At 39.4% G+C, this 18,329-nt stretch overlaps 1 protein-coding gene across 1 annotated transcript; it reads left to right on the top strand.

Annotated features, from left to right (window-relative positions):
- The first annotated feature begins 6,054 nt into the window (after positions 1-6,054).
- Positions 6,055-15,405, top strand: LOC138877412 (uncharacterized). The gene is made up of 8 exons (XM_070157021.1): positions 6,055-6,438; positions 6,556-6,816; positions 6,919-7,599; positions 7,874-8,123; positions 8,361-8,890; positions 8,932-9,124; positions 14,528-14,619; positions 15,064-15,405. Exons 1-8 carry the CDS (start codon positions 6,055-6,057, stop codon positions 15,403-15,405), a joined length of 2,733 nt encoding a protein of 910 aa, XP_070013122.1.
- The last annotated feature ends 2,924 nt before the right edge of the window (positions 15,406-18,329 follow it).

Here is an 18,329-nt window from a genome sequence, read left to right as displayed (position 1 = left end):
CCTCAGACGTCTAACTGGAGACACAAAAGCTCTCATCCTCTTGACAACATAATTACCCCTATAGATTCCGGAGTACAAACCAGGTCAAAAGCCAGAATTTCACTTGCCTTCTTAGCCTTTCTCTCTCAAATAGAACCCAAGAATATCAAGGAAGCCTTGAAAGATGCAGATTGGATTACAACCATGCAAGACGAGTTACATCAGTTTGAAAGGAACAATGTCTGGCACCTGGTACCCAAACCCTCAGATCGAACCATTATAGGAACCAGGTGGGTATTAAGGAACAAGCTTGATGAACATGGGAATACCACAAGGAACAAGGCCAGGCTAGTGGTCTAAGGCTACAATCAGGAGGAAGGGATTGAATATGATAAAATGTTTGCTCTGGTCGCTCGCATGGAAGCCATTAGAATTTTAATCGCTTGCATCTCATATGGAATTCATATTGTTCTAAATGGATGTCAAAAGTGCATTTCTGAATGGACTTCTTAAGAAATAAGTCTATATGAAGCAACCTCCAGGGTTTGAATGTCATGAACACCCTGAATATGTGTTTAAACTGGACAAAGCATTGTATGGGCTGAAGTAGGCTCCTCGAGCTTAGTATGCAAGGCTGTCAAAATTCCTCTTGGAAAATGACTTTAAAAGAGGGAAAATTGATAACACCTTGTTCCTAAAGAAACGGGGAAAGAACCTACTCATTGTTCATATCTATGTTGATGATATCATTTTTGGGGCAACAGCTAATTCTCAGTGTGAAGAATTTGCAAAACTCATGGAAAATGAGTTTGAAATGAGTATGATGGGGGAACTGAACTTCTTCTTGGGTCTTCAAGTAAAACAGTCCCTAAAGGGTACATTTATTTGTCAGCAAAAATACATCAGTGAGCTCTTGAAGAGGCTTGACATGGAAGCATCAAAGGTGATAGACACTCCCATTGCTATGGCCACTCGACTGGACATGGAGGAAACTAGGACTCCTGTGAATCAAACCATGTATAGAGGCATTATTGGGTCTCTTCTCTATCTTAATGCTAGTAGACCTGATATTTTATTCAGTGTGGGGCTATGTGCAATCAAATCCCAAGGAATCTTATTTCAAGGCAGCCAAAAGAATTTTGATATAACTTAAAGGAACACAGGACCCAGTTCTTTTTTGTCCCTCAGGTGACAGCTTTAATCTCATTGGATATGTTGATGCAGACTATGCAGGTTATCTTGTGGACAAGAAAAGCACTTCTGGAATGGCTCACTTCCTAGGTTCATGTCTCATCTCTTGGGGCACAAGAAAGCAAAACTCAGTGGCTCTTTCAATAGCTGAAGCAGAATATGTAGCCGCAGCATCCTGCTTTGCACAACTTTTATGGATCAAGCAGCAACTGGAGGACTTTGGGGTACTCATTGAGAGTGTTCCCCTTCTATGTGATAACACTAGTGCACTCAACATGGCCAAGAATCCAGTTCAACACAAAAGGACCAAGCATATTGATGTGAGGCATCGCTTTCTGAGGGACAATGTGGAGAAAGGGTTGAAATGTATGAAGTTTTGGAGCATAGAAAATCAAATTACAGACATCTTCACCAAGTCATTAAGTAGGGAACATTTTGAAAGAAAAGAGTGAAGTTGGGGCTTTTAAAGCACAATTGAGAACTTGATTCCTCATTATTTGGCTATGAAAATCACCTTCAAGAAAAAACTGGCTAAAAGTGTTTTTGGCCATGTCTAACTCACTTCAATACCGTAGTAGGTAAACACGCATGATGAGTATAGAAGTTGTACATGCAGTGCATAGATGATAAAAGAGGATTTATACTTTCAAATAACAGGTCAAGAACCTGGTTCTTGTACCCAAGGTTAGTAGTTTTGTGCATTCTTTAATACACGTCTTAAAAAGGTACAAAACACAACTGCCATGTCATCCAACTTTTCAGGCTCTACTGTCACGTCTCTTCACTTTAAATCGTTCCATCTCCCTCTAAAACATTGCATTTCTCCATGCCTAACCGCCATTTCAGAAGCGGTGCCTATCTCTCTCTTCATAATTATCTGTTTTTTATTAAAAACCCCCACTATTCTCCACAAACCATAAGTCCTCTATTAGAACTTCCCAAGGCACCTTCGCTTCATCTTTCCAATGGCTGATACAAACTTCAACCACCTGCCTCAGTCATACCTGTTACTGAAAAACCAATGGAGTCCTTCACCCCTACTGAGCCCTCTTAAACAACTCTTACCCTTCCCTCTAAAATCACACCTCACCCATATTCCTCATCTCTCTCCATCTCAGAAACCCCTAAAATTGTTAATATGTCCTCTCCATCTTCTGAGGTTCCCACTAATCAAAGAACAAGGTCAAAACCCTGAGGTCACAGAGGGTTCCACCACTGCTGCTACAAATTCTGTGGTGGTAGTAGTACGAAATTGAGGAAGAAAAGGTTGTAACCATCTTTGTGGTGTCTGCTGATGGTGTACTGCATGAGATCATCTCTCAGAAAAACACGGTGCAGGGTATGGGAGATGAAGGGGCCATTGTAACTGTTGAAGGCGCTGCACTACTAGAAGCTACTAGGCCCTTACATGAGGAACCTGATACCTCTCCGGAGTATCCAGGTCAGGGTTCTCATTCCCAGGAAAGTTCTGTTCCTGCATTCGCTATTGTGCCTTTGGATATACAGGTACCTGAGATGAGGTCTGGTGATGAGGAGGATTTAGACGACCTAGCTCCTGATGCGTTCATAGTTAAGCGAGGGTTGGTGTCCACTCCTAAGTCTTCTACCAACCGACCCACTACTAGGTTGCAAGTTAAGGTGGCCTACGACTCTGCCCTTCAAAAGAGTAGAAAAAGTAGTAAGAAGCAAAGGAGGAAGCTGATGAAAGATGGTGTGACCGTAAGTGATAAGGTGATCCCTGTGGTAGAGGTGGAAGAGGAAACACCAGATGAACCTGGTTCATTGGTGAGACAGTACTAGAAGAAAAAGAAGCATGCTTCAGTAGAAAGAGTTTCAACCCCTAGTTCCAAGTTGAAGGATGTTGTGAGTGAGTTGTCGACGTTTGATAAGGATGTGTTAGTCAAATCCAAGGGAAAAGAGAAATCAAGTGGTGGGAAGTCCGGCAAACGAAAGTCTGAAATTGTTTAAGAACCTGGTTATATGAAGAGGATGAGAAGTGAAGTCAGCCTTGGTTTAGAATGCCTAAGGCACCAAAAGGTTCTGTTGGGTCGTACGTTAGAGCCAGCAATCTCTGAGATGGATGGTATGCGACAAATTCATGAAATGGTTGAGTTTCAACAATGGGGCACTTATTCCAAATAGATACACCTAAGGCATATGAGGATGAGGTACAAAGCTTCTTTTCTAGCCTCTTTCCCATTGAGACCGATCATATCTGTGCTTTGGTGAATGGAGTAGATATCATGTTCGATGTAAAGCTGCTTGGAGAAATTCTTAAAGTTCCTTCAATTGGTGTGTCTAGTGTAAAGGATGTGTGTCAGTTTAAATTCAGAAGTGTCGTGGTAAAAGACAATGCAAACCAAAAAGGGACCAGATTCATAAGAAGGCGTTGCTCCCTGTCTATCAACTGCTTTTCGAAATGGTAAACAAAGTTCTATTATCTCAAGCTGAGAGGGGGTCAGTGACTTCCAAGTCTGACATGTTCTTGATGGAGCAACTGGATAGCTTTACTCCTGTGAGCGTGTCTACTCTTATGATTCAACACGTGCAAAATGTATCCACCTTCAAAGATGGAAATCATGGCCTTCCCTGCGAGTTTTTGCTTACGCGGGTGTTTAAGTTCTTTGAAGTGCCATTGGGGCAAGCCAAGTTGGGGACTAAGAAGCAAACTTTCTCACAAACAACATTGGAAGAATGCGAGTGCATAGAAAATAAAGGGGGGTAGGGAGTACATCAACCGTCTCACAACTCATTAATGATCAGAATAGTGCAACTGAGGAGATTCGTCGGTTGAAGGCCAGGAATGCTATCCTGGAAGGTCAACAAGCCCAAGTGGTTCCGACGTCAAATGATTAAGTAGCTCGTTTGACAAAAGAGAATGCTAATTTTAGGGTGCAAGTAGAGAACCTAAAAGCAGAACTACTCAATAAGTAAAAGTTGGCCAATGCCCGAATAGACCCTGTTCTCCAAACACTTGGTGTAGCTTCCAAGCCCTCTACTCCTAGTGCCCCCTAAGTACCCCTTCAGTGACCAGTTTCTGGAAATATTCTTCTAAGTTTTTTTTGTTTTGTTTGGCTGATGTTTTGTTTTCTTTTTTTTTATGTGATTGGGATGAAACAGTACTGCTCCCATTTTAACAATCAAATGTTGCCTTTGTTTTTAAGCAAAGGCATATTAAAATTTATTAATATAAAATCTATCCTCTTTTATTATCTCATTTCTTAAATTCTATATTTCTTTTCTCTATCATGTTGTGTGCACATATGTGGCATGAGTTAGCTCGGCTAGACTTCTTTATGCTATTCATCTGTTCGTGTTATTTAATGATGTCAAAAGGGGGAATAAATAATAAGTGTAGATAATGAGAAATAAGGAAGGCATAAAGTCAGGTGGAACTTGTGTTCTTCTGTTACTTAATCCGGTTTTTCTTGCTCTAAATCCACGATTATCAATTTTAAGTTTATCATCATCATAAATGGGGAAATTGATAGATTTTCAATGTCTTTGCCTTATGTTTTGATGATCTAACAAACTTACTGTCAAGAACTAGATAGGAAACCTGACACACATGAACTATTTAACAGATTCCAGCTAAATGTGAACTGCTATAGCTTCAGGAGATAGGAAACCAAACAAGGACCCGATACCCTTGTGGTTCCCTCATAGCAGTACAAAGTCAATGGCACACAGCTGGAAGCGATGTGATAGTCTGCATTGTTTCTGCATGCACTGCACTATTTCCAGTGCCCACTTATTCCTTGACAAACTAAAGTGCTTACATCATTTTAAGTGATGTCATCAAGTTGTATCAACAATGAGTTTATATCAAAATATCATTGAACATTTCTGATCTTCATTCAAACCTTTTGCAAAATAGAGAAATCAATACTCACAAGCTTGAAGAACAAAGTTAAACGCTACTATGGACCAGTTCCTAAAGTTAGTATTTTGTTGACCTTAGTTGAGTTGTAACTTTGTGATTGTTCTTATTGTATTTCCTAAACTGCTTAGCTAGAAGCGTTGATTAGGAACCCTCTTGTAAAATCCGTAAATTCTCTGAGTTTATATTGTGACTAGGTTTAGTCATAAGTTCAAGTCTTTGTTACTAGAGAGTGATAAAGTGGTTTGTGGTGAGAGTATCACAAGTTAGTTAAAGTCTTTGTAACTAGAGAGTGACAAACTGGCTTGTGGTGAGAGTACCACAAGTTAGTTGAGTTAAATCCTTTATAATAGAGTTATTACAAAGTGGCTTGTAATAGATGTTTACAAGTTAGTGAAGTTTAAAGCCTACATGTGTAGGTAGTGGTTTTTGTCTCCTTGAGTTGGGATTTTTCCACGTAAAAATCATGTATCTCATTTACTTACAGTTTTACTAGCATTCTCAGCATAACCTCACAGAGGACCAGGTACTATACTGTTTGGTGGACTCATATAAACTAACAATTGGTATCAGAGCGGGTTCCTCCTATCAGGATAACACCTAGGAAGGATCCTTATGGCTGCTCCACCAAATTTTGATGAAGGTCAATCTACATACCGACCACCCAAGTTCAATGGACAATACTATGGGTGGTGGAAATCAAGAATGCATGATTTTATCATGGCTGAGGATTCTAAGTTATGGGATATCATATGTGATGGTCCTTATATTCCAACAAAGGTACTGGAAGAACTTCCATTTTCAATGTCAAAAACCAGTAAAGAGTACATCGACGTAGACAGGAAAGCTGTGGAGAAGAATTTTTGAGTCAAGAAGATTCTGGTATGTGGAATAGGACCTGAAGAATATAATAGAATCTCCGCTTGTGACACTGCTAAGGAGATATGGAAGCTTTGCAAACAGCTCATGAGGGAACCACACAAGTAAAATAGTCTAAGATCGATATGCTCACTACCGAGTATGAACTCTTCAGGATGAAGGACGATGAATCTATTCAACATATGCACACAAGATTCATTTCCATCATAACTGAGTTACACTCACTTGGTGAAACCATTCCTAGAAACAAGCTAGTAAGGAAAATTCTCAGTATTATGCCTAGCCCTTGGGAAAGCAAGGTGAATGTTATTATTGAATCAAAGGACTTGCAGGAGCTGACCATAGAAGAGCTGGTTGGAAATCTGAAGACCTACGAGATGAAGAGGAAGATAGAAAGTGAAAAAAGAGAACCAAAGAAAGAAAAGAACATGGTACTCAAAGATGATAGCAATGATTCAAGTGAAGAAGACAGTGACATGGCTTACTTAACCAAAAGATTTCAGAAGATGGTCAGAAAAAATGGAGAAATGCTAAAAAGGGGCAGCTCTAGCAAACTATAAAACTATGATCTCTGCCATAAGTGTGGAAAGCCTGGACACTACATCAAAGACTGTCCTCTCTTGAAGCAAGAATTCTCCAAGAACAACCCTGAAAAAGCAGCTAAGAAGAACCCGGTTCCTTTCAAGGACTTCAAAAGAAAGAGATCTACTGACAATGTGATGAAACAGGCTCTTGCAGCATGGGAAGATTCCTCTAGTGAGTCTGAATATGAAACTGATGCTGGTGATAGTTCTATAATGGCAGTTGCAGGCAAGGAAAATGAATATGACTCAACTTTTAATTTGATGGCCCAATCAGATGATGATGAAGACGATGACAACAAGGAGGTAAATTTTAGGGATGTTTAAAGAAATATGAAATCCTACTCTCCTAAGAAACTCATGTCTTTAGCTAGTGTATTGATTGATGCCTATCATAGCCTTGTGGAGGATAGGGATTCCTTGACCTTAGAACTAGGAGAAGCTGAACAAACTAGAGATGACTTAGTAGCTGTAGTTACTGACCATAAGGAAACCATTGAAAACTTCAAAGAAGAAAGAAATGATCTCTTGGAAGTAATTGCAGACCTAAGGGAAATAATAGAGAGACCAGAGACTAATTCAAAACCTGAAAATTCTGGAAAAGGAAAAGAGATAGCCAGTGAGGAACACATTAGGCTTAAAAATGAGTTGAAAGCTGTGAGAACTAGGATATGTGTTGAAACTGAGAAAAACAAGCACCTACAAACTCATCTGGAAAGAGTAAAAAATGATCTTGAAAAGTTTCTAAAGTGGACCTGGTCCTCAGAAGCTGTCACTGCCATGTACACTAATAATGGTGGAAATAGGCATGGAATAGGGTTCCAAAGGAAGAAAACTCCTTACAACCCTCACAGCAAGTACGTCATTGTTTCAGATAACTGGCTTTGTACCCACTGTGGGAACAATGGGCACTTCAAAGAAAATTTCCAAGCCAGGGTTCAATCTGCTCAGAAAAACAAAGTGTTTGCTGAAAAAGTGACTATAAAAGAGGGACCAGGTTCTACTCACAAAAAATGCACATCACCTGCATTGACTAAGAGAGCTCTTATTCATCCTCTTGCCTACTACAAGGGACCCAAACTTTCTTGGGTTCCTAAAACTAACTCTTGATCTTCTTGTGCAGGGAACAGTGAAAGGAAGCAATCAACAATGGTTCATGGATAGTGGGTGTTCAAAGCACATGACTGGGAACACCATGGACTTTCTTTCACTAAAAGCCCTGCAAGGAGGGAGTGTATCCTTAGGAAATAGGAAAAAGGAGTACATTCTTGGAGTTGGAAAAGTCGAGAAGTCACCCATTCATTCTATTGAAATTGTATACTATGTCAATAGCCTTAAGTACAGTCTCTTGAGTGTCTCTTAGATCTGTGATAAAGGAAACAAGGTGGAATTCTTGTCCAAGATATGTACAATTACTGATCTAGTAACTGGTGAAGTGGTACTTATGGCAAAGAGATACAAGAACACCTATGTTGCTGATTTCAAGACCTTACAAAATGGTGATCTGAGTTGTCTGAAAGCTGTTGATGATGATGTTGAACTGTGGCATAGAAGACTGGGGCACGTAAGCTTTTCTCTTCTGAACAAACTAATTCAGAAGGACCTGGTCCATGGTATGCCCATGACAAAGTTCAAGGTGCAAACAATTTGTGATGCATGTGCTAGAGGAAAACATATGAAGTCCTCTTTTAAGTCAAAAAGGGATTTGAGCACCTCAAAGCCACTAGAGCTTTTGCATATGGACCTATGTGGTCCTATGAGAGTGCAAAGCAGAGGAGGAAAAAGATACATTTTTGTGATAGTGGATGACTACTCCAGATTCACATGGACTCTATTTCTTAGAACTAAAGATGAAACCTTAGAGGTGTTTGTGGCCTTTGTAAAGAAAATCCAGGTGAAGATGGAGTCTAGAGTTGCATGCATTAGGTCAGATCATGGAATTGAATTTGACAATGCCAAATTTGATGATTTCTGCAATGAAAATGGCATCACCCACAACTTCTCAGCTCCCAAACCTCCTCAGCAAAATGGAGTAGTAGAAAGGAAGAACAGAACTCTGGAAGAGATGGCACGAACAATGTTAATCGACAGTGGAATTACAATGAACTTCTGGGCTGAAGCGTTTAGCACTACCTACTACTTGCTGAACAGGTGCATGATGAGATCCCTCATAAACAAAACCCTATATGAGCTGCTGAATGGAAGGAAATCCAAGCTGACTCACCTAAGAACATTTAGGTGCAAATGTTATGTTCTCAATAAAGGAAAGGATAAGCTTGGTAAATTCGATGCCAAGAGTGATGAAGGAATATTTTTGGGCTACTCTTCTCAAAGAAAAGCGTCAAGATATACAATAAGCAGACTCAATATGTTGAGGAAAGTGTTAATGTTATTTTTGATGCTTATCCATTCTGTGAAAAGAATGCTGAAGAAGATCAAGATGGAGAACCCTTACTAGTCCCTGGTGAAGTCATTTACATGACAAATAGAAAGGCAGATATGATGAGTCAAGTAAAAGAGCTGAGTGAAGACAATACTGTCTTATCTTCAATGGAACCAGGTACTTCAATTACAACCACTAAAGCTGAAAAAAGAGTGGTTGATGCAGTTCAAGGTACTCCACTAGCACCTGAGAGAAGAACTCAGGAAAACCAGTCAAATGTACCCACATTCTCTCTAAATGAACCTCAGACGTCTAACTGGAGACACAAAAGCTCTCATCCTCTTGACAACATAATTACCCCTATAGATTCCGGAGTACAAACCAGGTCAAAAGCCAGAAATTCACTTGCCTTCTCAGCCTTTCTCTCTCAAATAGAACCCAAGAATATCAAGGAAGCCTTGAAAGATGCAGATTGGATTACAACCATGCAAGACGAGTTACATCAGTTTGAAAGGAACAATGTCTGACACCTGGTACCTGTTGATACCCAATTTTTCCTATATATATTTTATACTCAAAATACTTTTAAAATAGCATGTGTATGAATATATAAGCATCCCCAAGTATTTTGGTATTTTTCCAAAAAATTTAAAGATTTTTAAAACCAATTTATTGTCTATTTTAGCAGTACAAAATCCAATAATTATTCCCAAAATCATCAATTTTGGTGAATAATTTATTTTATTCCCATATTTTTACCAAAATATAGTTAAGATAATTTTTGTATATTTTTACAAATTTATTGGGTATTTTAAAAGCTAAATTGCATATAATTGCAATTATAGCCTACTTTAAGATTAATAGTATTTTATAATTATAAAATTGGTTCCAATATTTTTAAATTAATATTTATATATTATTAACTGGGTCAGTACTTTAAATTTACTTTGAAATCATTTTTATTATTTTGTATAAAATAAATAGGGAAAGAAATGGCTATTTAATATATAGCCAAATTGGCTTTCAATTTTAGCCCAAATTAACCCCCAATTAAACCCAATCTCAGAGCCCAATTACCTGACCCACGACCCTTTAAAGAACAACCCACCTGAATCCCTTACCTACCCATTCAATCTATGTTGTTGATCAAAATGATCAACGGCTACCTTTTACCCTTTCCTAAATTAATCCTGACCTACCCCCAAACCCTGGCCATTTCGTTTAGTCTGCCGCCTCTGAAATTCACTTCTCTCTCAACCTCCTCCGAAACCCTAGTCGCCTCCCTCTGATTACCACCTAAAATTGCCTGAATCCATGGCTTCCAAAGCCATTAAAGGCCTGTACCAGCCTCCTGAGACTCCTACGTGCTCGATTATCATGGTTTCCAGACCAGACCTTGAAGAGGCTTGGCCTAGACCTTGTTTGATTCGAGTTCTTTGGCTTGTCTTCGACCTTGCTCCGGCCAGTTATGGCTGTTCAAGCTTGGTTTTGACATCTCCTGCTCCGATCAGACCTTTTTTCAAAGCCTTTCTCATTCCAGGGTTCTTCCGAAACCTTGACTATTCGAGGTTTTCTCCATTGTTTCTTAGATCTATTGTGTATACATGCTCTACTTGAGTGTTCAAACAATTTCCCCAACTTTTCTTTCAAAAATTACTTTCAAAATCGCTTCTTTTCGATTTAGGGTTTTCTGAAAATGCCTAAAATGTTTCTCTGGATTTTCTTTTTCTTCGCTTTGCATGTATTTGTCTATACTATGTTCGTATGTTTTCTTTTCTACCACGCCTGTATTGTACTTCTACTTTTCTTTTATACATGTTACTCATGTGCTCACATGATTATCCTTGTTATGTTTTCATTACTCTTCTACTATATGTGTTACTGTTAAGTTCTTCGATTTTTGTTTGCTTTACTGGACTCTGTTCGTGTTCTTGCTAAATGTGTTTCATCTACTGCTTCTTAAGTTTGTATCACTTTTTCTTCTGAACTTGTTTAAGTTCTGAGTTTTTTTCAAAACATGTTCTCCATGCTTTTGATTGTGTATCATGTCTGTTTGTTTCTCATAAGTCTTTGGAAAAGACTCCTGAGCCTCTATTGAATGGTTTGCCTTCTCATCTCTATTGTCTGACTCAACTCGAAACCCTAAGGTTCGGGTATTTCTTGGCATTTTGATCTTTTGTGTGCAAGTTAGGTTCCACTTCGGGACCCTGGACTCTCAGACTCATTGTGAGTCTGCAAACTAGACTTATACCTCTTCTTGCTTATGATTCTGAACCTTTCTTTGTTAAACTCTCTTCTAAATAATTTGACAATTCCCTCTGGTATTCACATATTTGTGTGCTTTATATATGAGAAATTCTTCTTTCAAAAAGGGTTTTTCCAACTATTGATTGATTCTGAAATCCTCTAATGGGGTTTGATTGATTGTTACTGATTTCTCTTTGATTTTTCCTGACTTGGTTCATTCGAATTGAGCTTGTAATTTTCATTTCCCTAGCTGTTTGATTGATTCTTTTTCCTTATTTGCACAAACCATGTACTGTTAGACTTTTGCCTTAAATAGTCCCTGTGTATTTATCCTTCTTGTGCTGCCTTGAAAAGATTTTGATCAGACTCTTTCCTTACTTATCTTTTACCCGTTTGAAATCAGAATCCCTTAACCAAAGGGAGACTTTATGTGATTGATTGCAAACTATTTTCTTGCCTTTCTTACTTGCTTCTCTGCACTATAAAAGGGGCACGACCCTTTTGCACTTTGATCATCCTTAACTTACAATTCAATACTTTTACAAAAAAACAACTTCTGATTACTTACTTGCAATACTGTTTTAATTCAATACTTGGCTACGCTTGAGATCTTTTGGAACTACTTTGTTTGCAACTTGGCTCTCTCAAGGCTACTTTTGCTTACTTATTTTCTTTGAAACTGGTATGTCCTTTGTTTAAATATTCTGCCTCACCCCCTATGTGTTTACTTCACAACTTCAAGCTTCTTGTTTACTTTATTGCTTATATGCCGTAATTTGTGCTTCATATCTCCTTTCTTGCTTCTGTTTCTATTATGAATCCTCTACCTCATTCCCTTTTATGTGTTGAGTTAAGCTCTTGGCCTGACAGTATCCTAATTGTTGTCCAAGCCTTGGCTTGATCCACAATGGATCCTAACTCTCAATGCTTGACTAGCAGGCTGGTCAGGGGTATGCCAGCTTCCCAATTGCTGGGCATGACCACTAGCTTGCCCTGTCTCTCTCTGATTCCCTTCCCCTTGTGCACTTACACCTATTCCTAGAATCTTAAGTTCTGCCCCTCTCATTTGAGCCCTGCTTTGGGACCTTGAGTTCCCTCTGAACTTGGACATCTGAGAGCTGGCATTTCCCTACTGCACTATAATCTAATTCTGCAATATATTTGGGGTGTAAGCACTGCCTGAGTTCCTGAAACTCCTTGGATCTCTGAAACACACCGGATGAGAGAAGGCTTTGGAATCTGATCTTGGGAAGTTGGTTTATTTCATATTTCAGACCTGGGGTCTGAATTAGGCTCTCCTTGGTTGGAATCTTTAATTTCTTATATATTTTTCTTATTCATTCTAGTCTGTAATAATCTTGTAATAAACATTTGGGGTCGGCTAGTGGAAAAGGGCAGGGGACTATGCATGCAAGGGGTAGATACCATGTTCATAGGGAATTGCTATACTTCTGAAATTCTGCACTCATGTAGATACCATGTTCATAGGATTTCCTGCATTCTCATATACATACTATGTCTATAGGGTTTTCTGCAATTTCATAACAGATGCCATGCCTGTAAACCGATTCTAAAATTCTGCATCTTTATATAGACACCATGCCTATAGAACTTTATGCATTCTGCATCCGTCATTAGGCAAACCTATTATAGGATTTAAATACCTAATCAATTGCATGTAGACAATCTGCCTATAGGATTCTTGCATAAGCAATAACAGTGCTCAAATCAGTAACACCTGGAAAGTATGTCTATAGGAGCTGTTAACTAAACCTGAATCGTCAACTTGCTTATAAGCCTAAAATCAGTAGCAATAATGTTTAACTCCTGCAGATCTTATGTCCCTGTAATTGACAATTCTTTTTCTGCAATCAGTTTACTTCTTTATTTCTGAAACTAATAGATATCATGCTTATAGGTTCTGTTTAATGCCTAGGCAAGCCTTAGGGTAAAATTTTATAATTGCATCAATTTTGATAATTACAACCAGTAGGCAGGACTAATTCGGACTTCTACTGAAAATATGTGATAAATTAGCCACCCTTCATGCGTTAAGTTTAATACAGACCAAACCAGTATTTGTAAGTCATGCTAGATAATTTGCTGCTTTGAAAGAGGAGGCTGACTTGAGCCTTAACTGCTATTTGTTTCCCTTTTAACTGCAATCTGTTATTGCTTGTCGCCTAGATTTTTATCCTTTTGAAAACTCCGCAAAAGCCCCAACTCCCTCCCCTTTAGGATTAGGAGTCACATATGCCTCCGGGACTGATAGGATTGGGACGGGTAATAGCATGCAATAAGTAATGATACCATTTCGCGCTTTAACACCTTAACGCGGTGGAAAGAGTAGATATGGATATGATGACCGGTGCACTAATATCACGTGTGACCCCTCTTCTGAGGAGTGATCGCTGGGTATTGCATTGAAGTGATCCATATTAATTATAAACTTAGGACCCCCCCCCACCCTTTATTTGTTTCATCTTTTCTTGTAAAATTATTCAATTCTCTTTTGTTATTTCTGCCCTCTCTATATACTTTCAAAATTTTTCAACCTAATTGCAATGTTATATGCGAGTCCTTATTTGAGCTTTGATTGTTTACTTGTAAAGTCACAATTGCAACATGGTCGGGAACCACACTAGTGGATCTTGAGGGGTGCCTAACACCTTTCCCTCGAGATAATTTCTAGCCCTTACCCGAACTCTGGTTTTCCAACTCAAACTCTTCTAAAAAAGTGTCCTAATGCACTATAATCATTAGGTGGCGACTCTTCAACTTCTAAACCCAATTCTCGAAAAGGAATAGAGTTGTCCTCCCAATGTCGTATACCCAATTTCTGACCCCACGGTTAGAGAAAAAAGGGGGCGTCGACAGTACCCAGACCCTCAGATCGAACCATTATAGGAACCAGGTGGGTATTAAGGAACAAGATTGATGAACATGGGAGTACCACAAGGAACAAGGCCAGGCTAGTGGTCTAAGGCTACAATCAGGAGGAAGGGATTGACTATGATAAAATGTTTGTTCCGGTCGCTCACATGGAAGCTATTAGAATTCTAACCGCTTGCATCTCATATGGAATTCACATTGTTCCAAATGGATGTCAAAAGTTCATTTCTGAATGGACTTCTTAAGGAAAAGTCTATGTGAAGCAACCTCCAGGGTTTGAATGTCATGAACACCCTGAATATGTGTTTAAACTGGACAAAGCATTGTGTGGGCTAAAGTAGGCTCCTCGGGCTTAGTATGCAAGGCTGTCAAAATTCCTCTTGGAAAATGGCTTTAAAAGAGGGAAAATTGATAACACCTTGTTACTAAAGAAACGGGGAAGGAACCTACTCATTGTTCAGGTCTATGTTGATGATATCATTTTTGGGGAAACAGCTAATTCTCAGTGTGAAGAATTTGCAAAACTCATGGGAAGTGAGTTTGAAATGAGTATGATGGGGGAACTGAACTTCTTCTTGGGTCTTCAAGTAAAACAGTCCCTAAAGGGTACATTATTTGTCAGCAAAAATACATTAGGGAGCTCTTGAAGAGGTTTGACATAGAAGTATCAAAGGTGATAGACACTCCCATTGCTATGGCCACTCGACTGGACATGGATGAAACTAGGACTCTTGTGAATCAAACCATATATAGAGGCATTATTGGGTCTTTTCTCTATCTTACTGCCAGTAGGCCTAATATTGTATTTAGTGTGGGGCTATGTGCAATCAAATCCCAAGGAATCTTATTTCAAGGCAGCCAAAAGAATTTTGAGATAACTTAAAGGAACACAGGACCCGGTTCTTTATTGTCCCTCAGGTGACAGCTTTAATCTCATTGGATATGTTGATGCAAACTATGCAGCTTATCTTGTGGACAGGAAAAGCACTTCTGGAATGGATCACTTCCTAGGTTCATGTCTCATCTCTTAGGGCACAAGAAAGCAAAACTCAGTGGCTCTTTCAACAGCTGAAGCAGAATATGTAGCCGCAGCATCCTGCTTTGCCCAACTTTTATGGATCAAGCAGCAACTGGAGGACTTTGGGGTACTCACTGAGAGTGTGCCCCTTCTATGTGATAACACCAGTGCACTCAACATGGCCAAGAATCCAGTTCAACAAAAAAGGACCAAGCATATTGATGTGAGGCATCACTTTCTGAGGGACAATGTGGAGAAAGGGTTGATATGTATGAAGTTTTGTAGCATAGAAAATCAAATTACAGACATCTTCACCAAGGCATTAAGTAGGGAACATTTTGAAAGAAAAGAGTGAAGTTGGGGCTTTTAAAGCACAATTGAGAACCTGATTCCTCATTATTTGGCTATGAAAATCACCTTTAAGAAAAAACTGGCTAAAAGAATTTTTCTGGCCATGTCTAACTCACTTTAATACCGTTGCAGGTAAATATGCGTAATGAGTATAGAAGTTGTAGATGCAGTACATAGATGATAAAATAGGATTGATACTTTCAAATAACAGGTCAAGAACCTGGTTCTTGTACCAAAGGTTAGTAGTTCTATGCATTCTTTAATACACGTCTTAAAAAAGGTACAAAACACAACTGCCATGTCATCCAACTTTTTAGACTCTACTGTCATGTCTCTTCACTTCAAATCATTCCATCTCCCTCTGAAGCATTGCACTTATCCACACCCAACGCCGTTTCAGAACAGGTGCCTATATCTCTTCATAATTATCCATTTTTAATAAAACCCCCTTCTATTCTCCACAAACCATAAGTCCTCTATTAGAACTTCCCAAAGCACCTTCACTCCATCTTTCCAATGGCTGATACAAACTCTGACCTCCCTACCTCAATCATACCTATTACTGAAAAACCTATGGAGTCATCCACCCCTATTGAGCCCTCTTTAACCACTCTTACCCTTCCCGCTAAAATCACACCTCACCTAGATTCCCCGTCTCTCTCCATTTCAGAAAATCCTAAAATTGTTGATATGTCCTCTCCATCTTCTAAGGTTCCCACTAATCAAAGAACAAGTGGACAACAAGGTCAAAACCCTAAGGTCACAGAGGGTTCTGGCATTGTTTCTACAGATTCCGTAGTAGCAGTAGTGCCGACTGAGGAAAAAAAGTTGTAACCCTCTTTGTGGTGTCTACTGATGGTGTACTACATGAGATCATCTCTCAGAAAAATACGGTGTAGGGTATGGGGAACGAAGGGGCCATTGTAACTATTGAAAGCTCTACACTAGCATATGCTACTGGGCCCTCACATAAGGAACATGATCCCTCTCTAGAGGACCTGGGTCAGGGTTTTCATTCCCATGACAATTCTATTCCTACATTCGCTATTGTGCCTTTGGACATACAGGTACCTGAGATGAGGTCCAGTAATGAGGAGGATTTAGACGACCTAGCTCTTGATGCGTTCATAGTTAAGCAAAGGGTGGTGTCCACTCCTGAGTCTTCCACAAAGCGACCCACTATCAGGTTGCAAACTAAGTTGGCCTATGACTCTACCTTTCAAAAGAGCAAAAAAATAGTAAGAAGAAAAGGAGGAAGCTGGTGAAAGATGGTGTGCCCATAAGTGATAAGGCGATCCCTGTAGAAGAGGTGGAAGAGGAAACACCAGATGAACCTGGTTCATTAGTGAGACGGTCCCTGAAGAAGAAGAAGCCTGCTTCAGTAGAAAGAGTTTCAAACCCTAGTTCCAAGTTGAAGGATGTTGTGAGTGAGTTGTCGATGTCTGATGAGGATGTGTTAGTCAAACCAAGGGAAAAGAGAAATCAAATGGTGGGAAGTCCGGCAAATAAAAGTTTGGAATTGTTCAGGAACCTGGTTCTGTGAAGAGGATGAGAAGTGAAGTCAGCCTTGGTTTAGAACGCCTGAGGCACCAAAAGGTTTTGTTGGGTCGTACATTTGACCTAGCAATCTTTGAGATTGCTGGTATGTGACAAATTCTTGAAATGGTTGAGTTTCAACGATGGGGGCATCTATTCCAAATAGATTCACCTAAGGCATATGAGGATGAGGTACAAAGCTTCTTTGCTAGCCTCTTTCCCATTAAGACCGATCATATTTATGCTTTGGTGAATGGAGTAGATATTGTGTTCGATGTAAAGCTGCTTGGAGAAATTCTTAAAGTTCTTTCAGTTGATGTGTCCAGTGTAAAGGATGTGTGTTAGTTTAACTTCAGAAATGCCGTGGTAAAAGACAACGCAAACTAAAAGGAGGACCAGATCCATAAGAAGGCGTTGCTCCTTGTCTATCAGCTGCTTTTCGAATTGGTAAACAAAGTTCTATTGCCTCGAGCTGAGAGGAGGTCTATGACTTCCAAGTCTAACATGTTCTTGATGGAGCAACTGGATATATTTACTCCTATAAGCCTGCATGTTATTATGATTGTAAATATGTAAAAGGTGAGCCACCTTCAAAGATGGTAATCATGGCCTTCCCTGCGGGTTTTTGCTTACGCTAGTGTTTAAGTTCTTTGAGGTTGCCCTTCGGGCAAGCTAAGTTAGGGACTAAGAAGCAGACTTTCTCACAGACAACATTGGAAGAATGTGAGTGCATAGAAAAGAATAGGGGGGTAGGGAGTACATCAACCGTCTCACAACTCATTAATGCTCAGAATAGTGCAACTGAGGAGATTTGTCGGTTGAAGGCTAAGAATACTATCCTGGAAGGTCACCAAGCCCAAGGGGTTCCGGCATCAAATGATGTAGTAGCTCATTTGATAAAAGAGAATGCTAATCTCAGGGCGCAAGTAGAGAACCGGAAAGCAGAACTGCTCAATGAGCAAAAGTCGACCAATGCCCGAATAGACCTTGTTCTCCAAACACTTGCTGCAGCTTCCAAGCCCTCTACTCCTAGTGCCCCTTCAGTGACCAGTTTCTGGAAATATTCTTTTAAGTTTTTTTTATTTTGTTTGGCAGATGTTTTGTTTTCTTTTTTTGATGTGGTTGGGATGAAACAGTACTGCTCCCGTCTTAACAGTTCAATGTTGCCTTTGTTTTTTAAGCAAAGGCATATTAAATTTTACTAATATAAAATCTATCCTCTTTTATTATCTCATTTCTTCAATTCTATGTTTCTCTTCTATATCATGTTGTGTGCACATATGTGGCATGAGTTAGCTCGGCTAGACTTCTTTATGTTGTTTATATGTTCTTGTCTTTTTAATGATGCCAAAAGGGGAATAAATAATAAGTGTAGATAATGAGAAATAAGGA

Source organism: Nicotiana sylvestris, chromosome 9, assembly GCF_000393655.2.
Source record: "Nicotiana sylvestris chromosome 9, ASM39365v2, whole genome shotgun sequence".
Lineage (NCBI taxonomy): Eukaryota > Viridiplantae > Streptophyta > Magnoliopsida > Solanales > Solanaceae > Nicotiana > Nicotiana sylvestris.
This window is presented reverse-complemented; position numbering and strand designations above follow the sequence as displayed.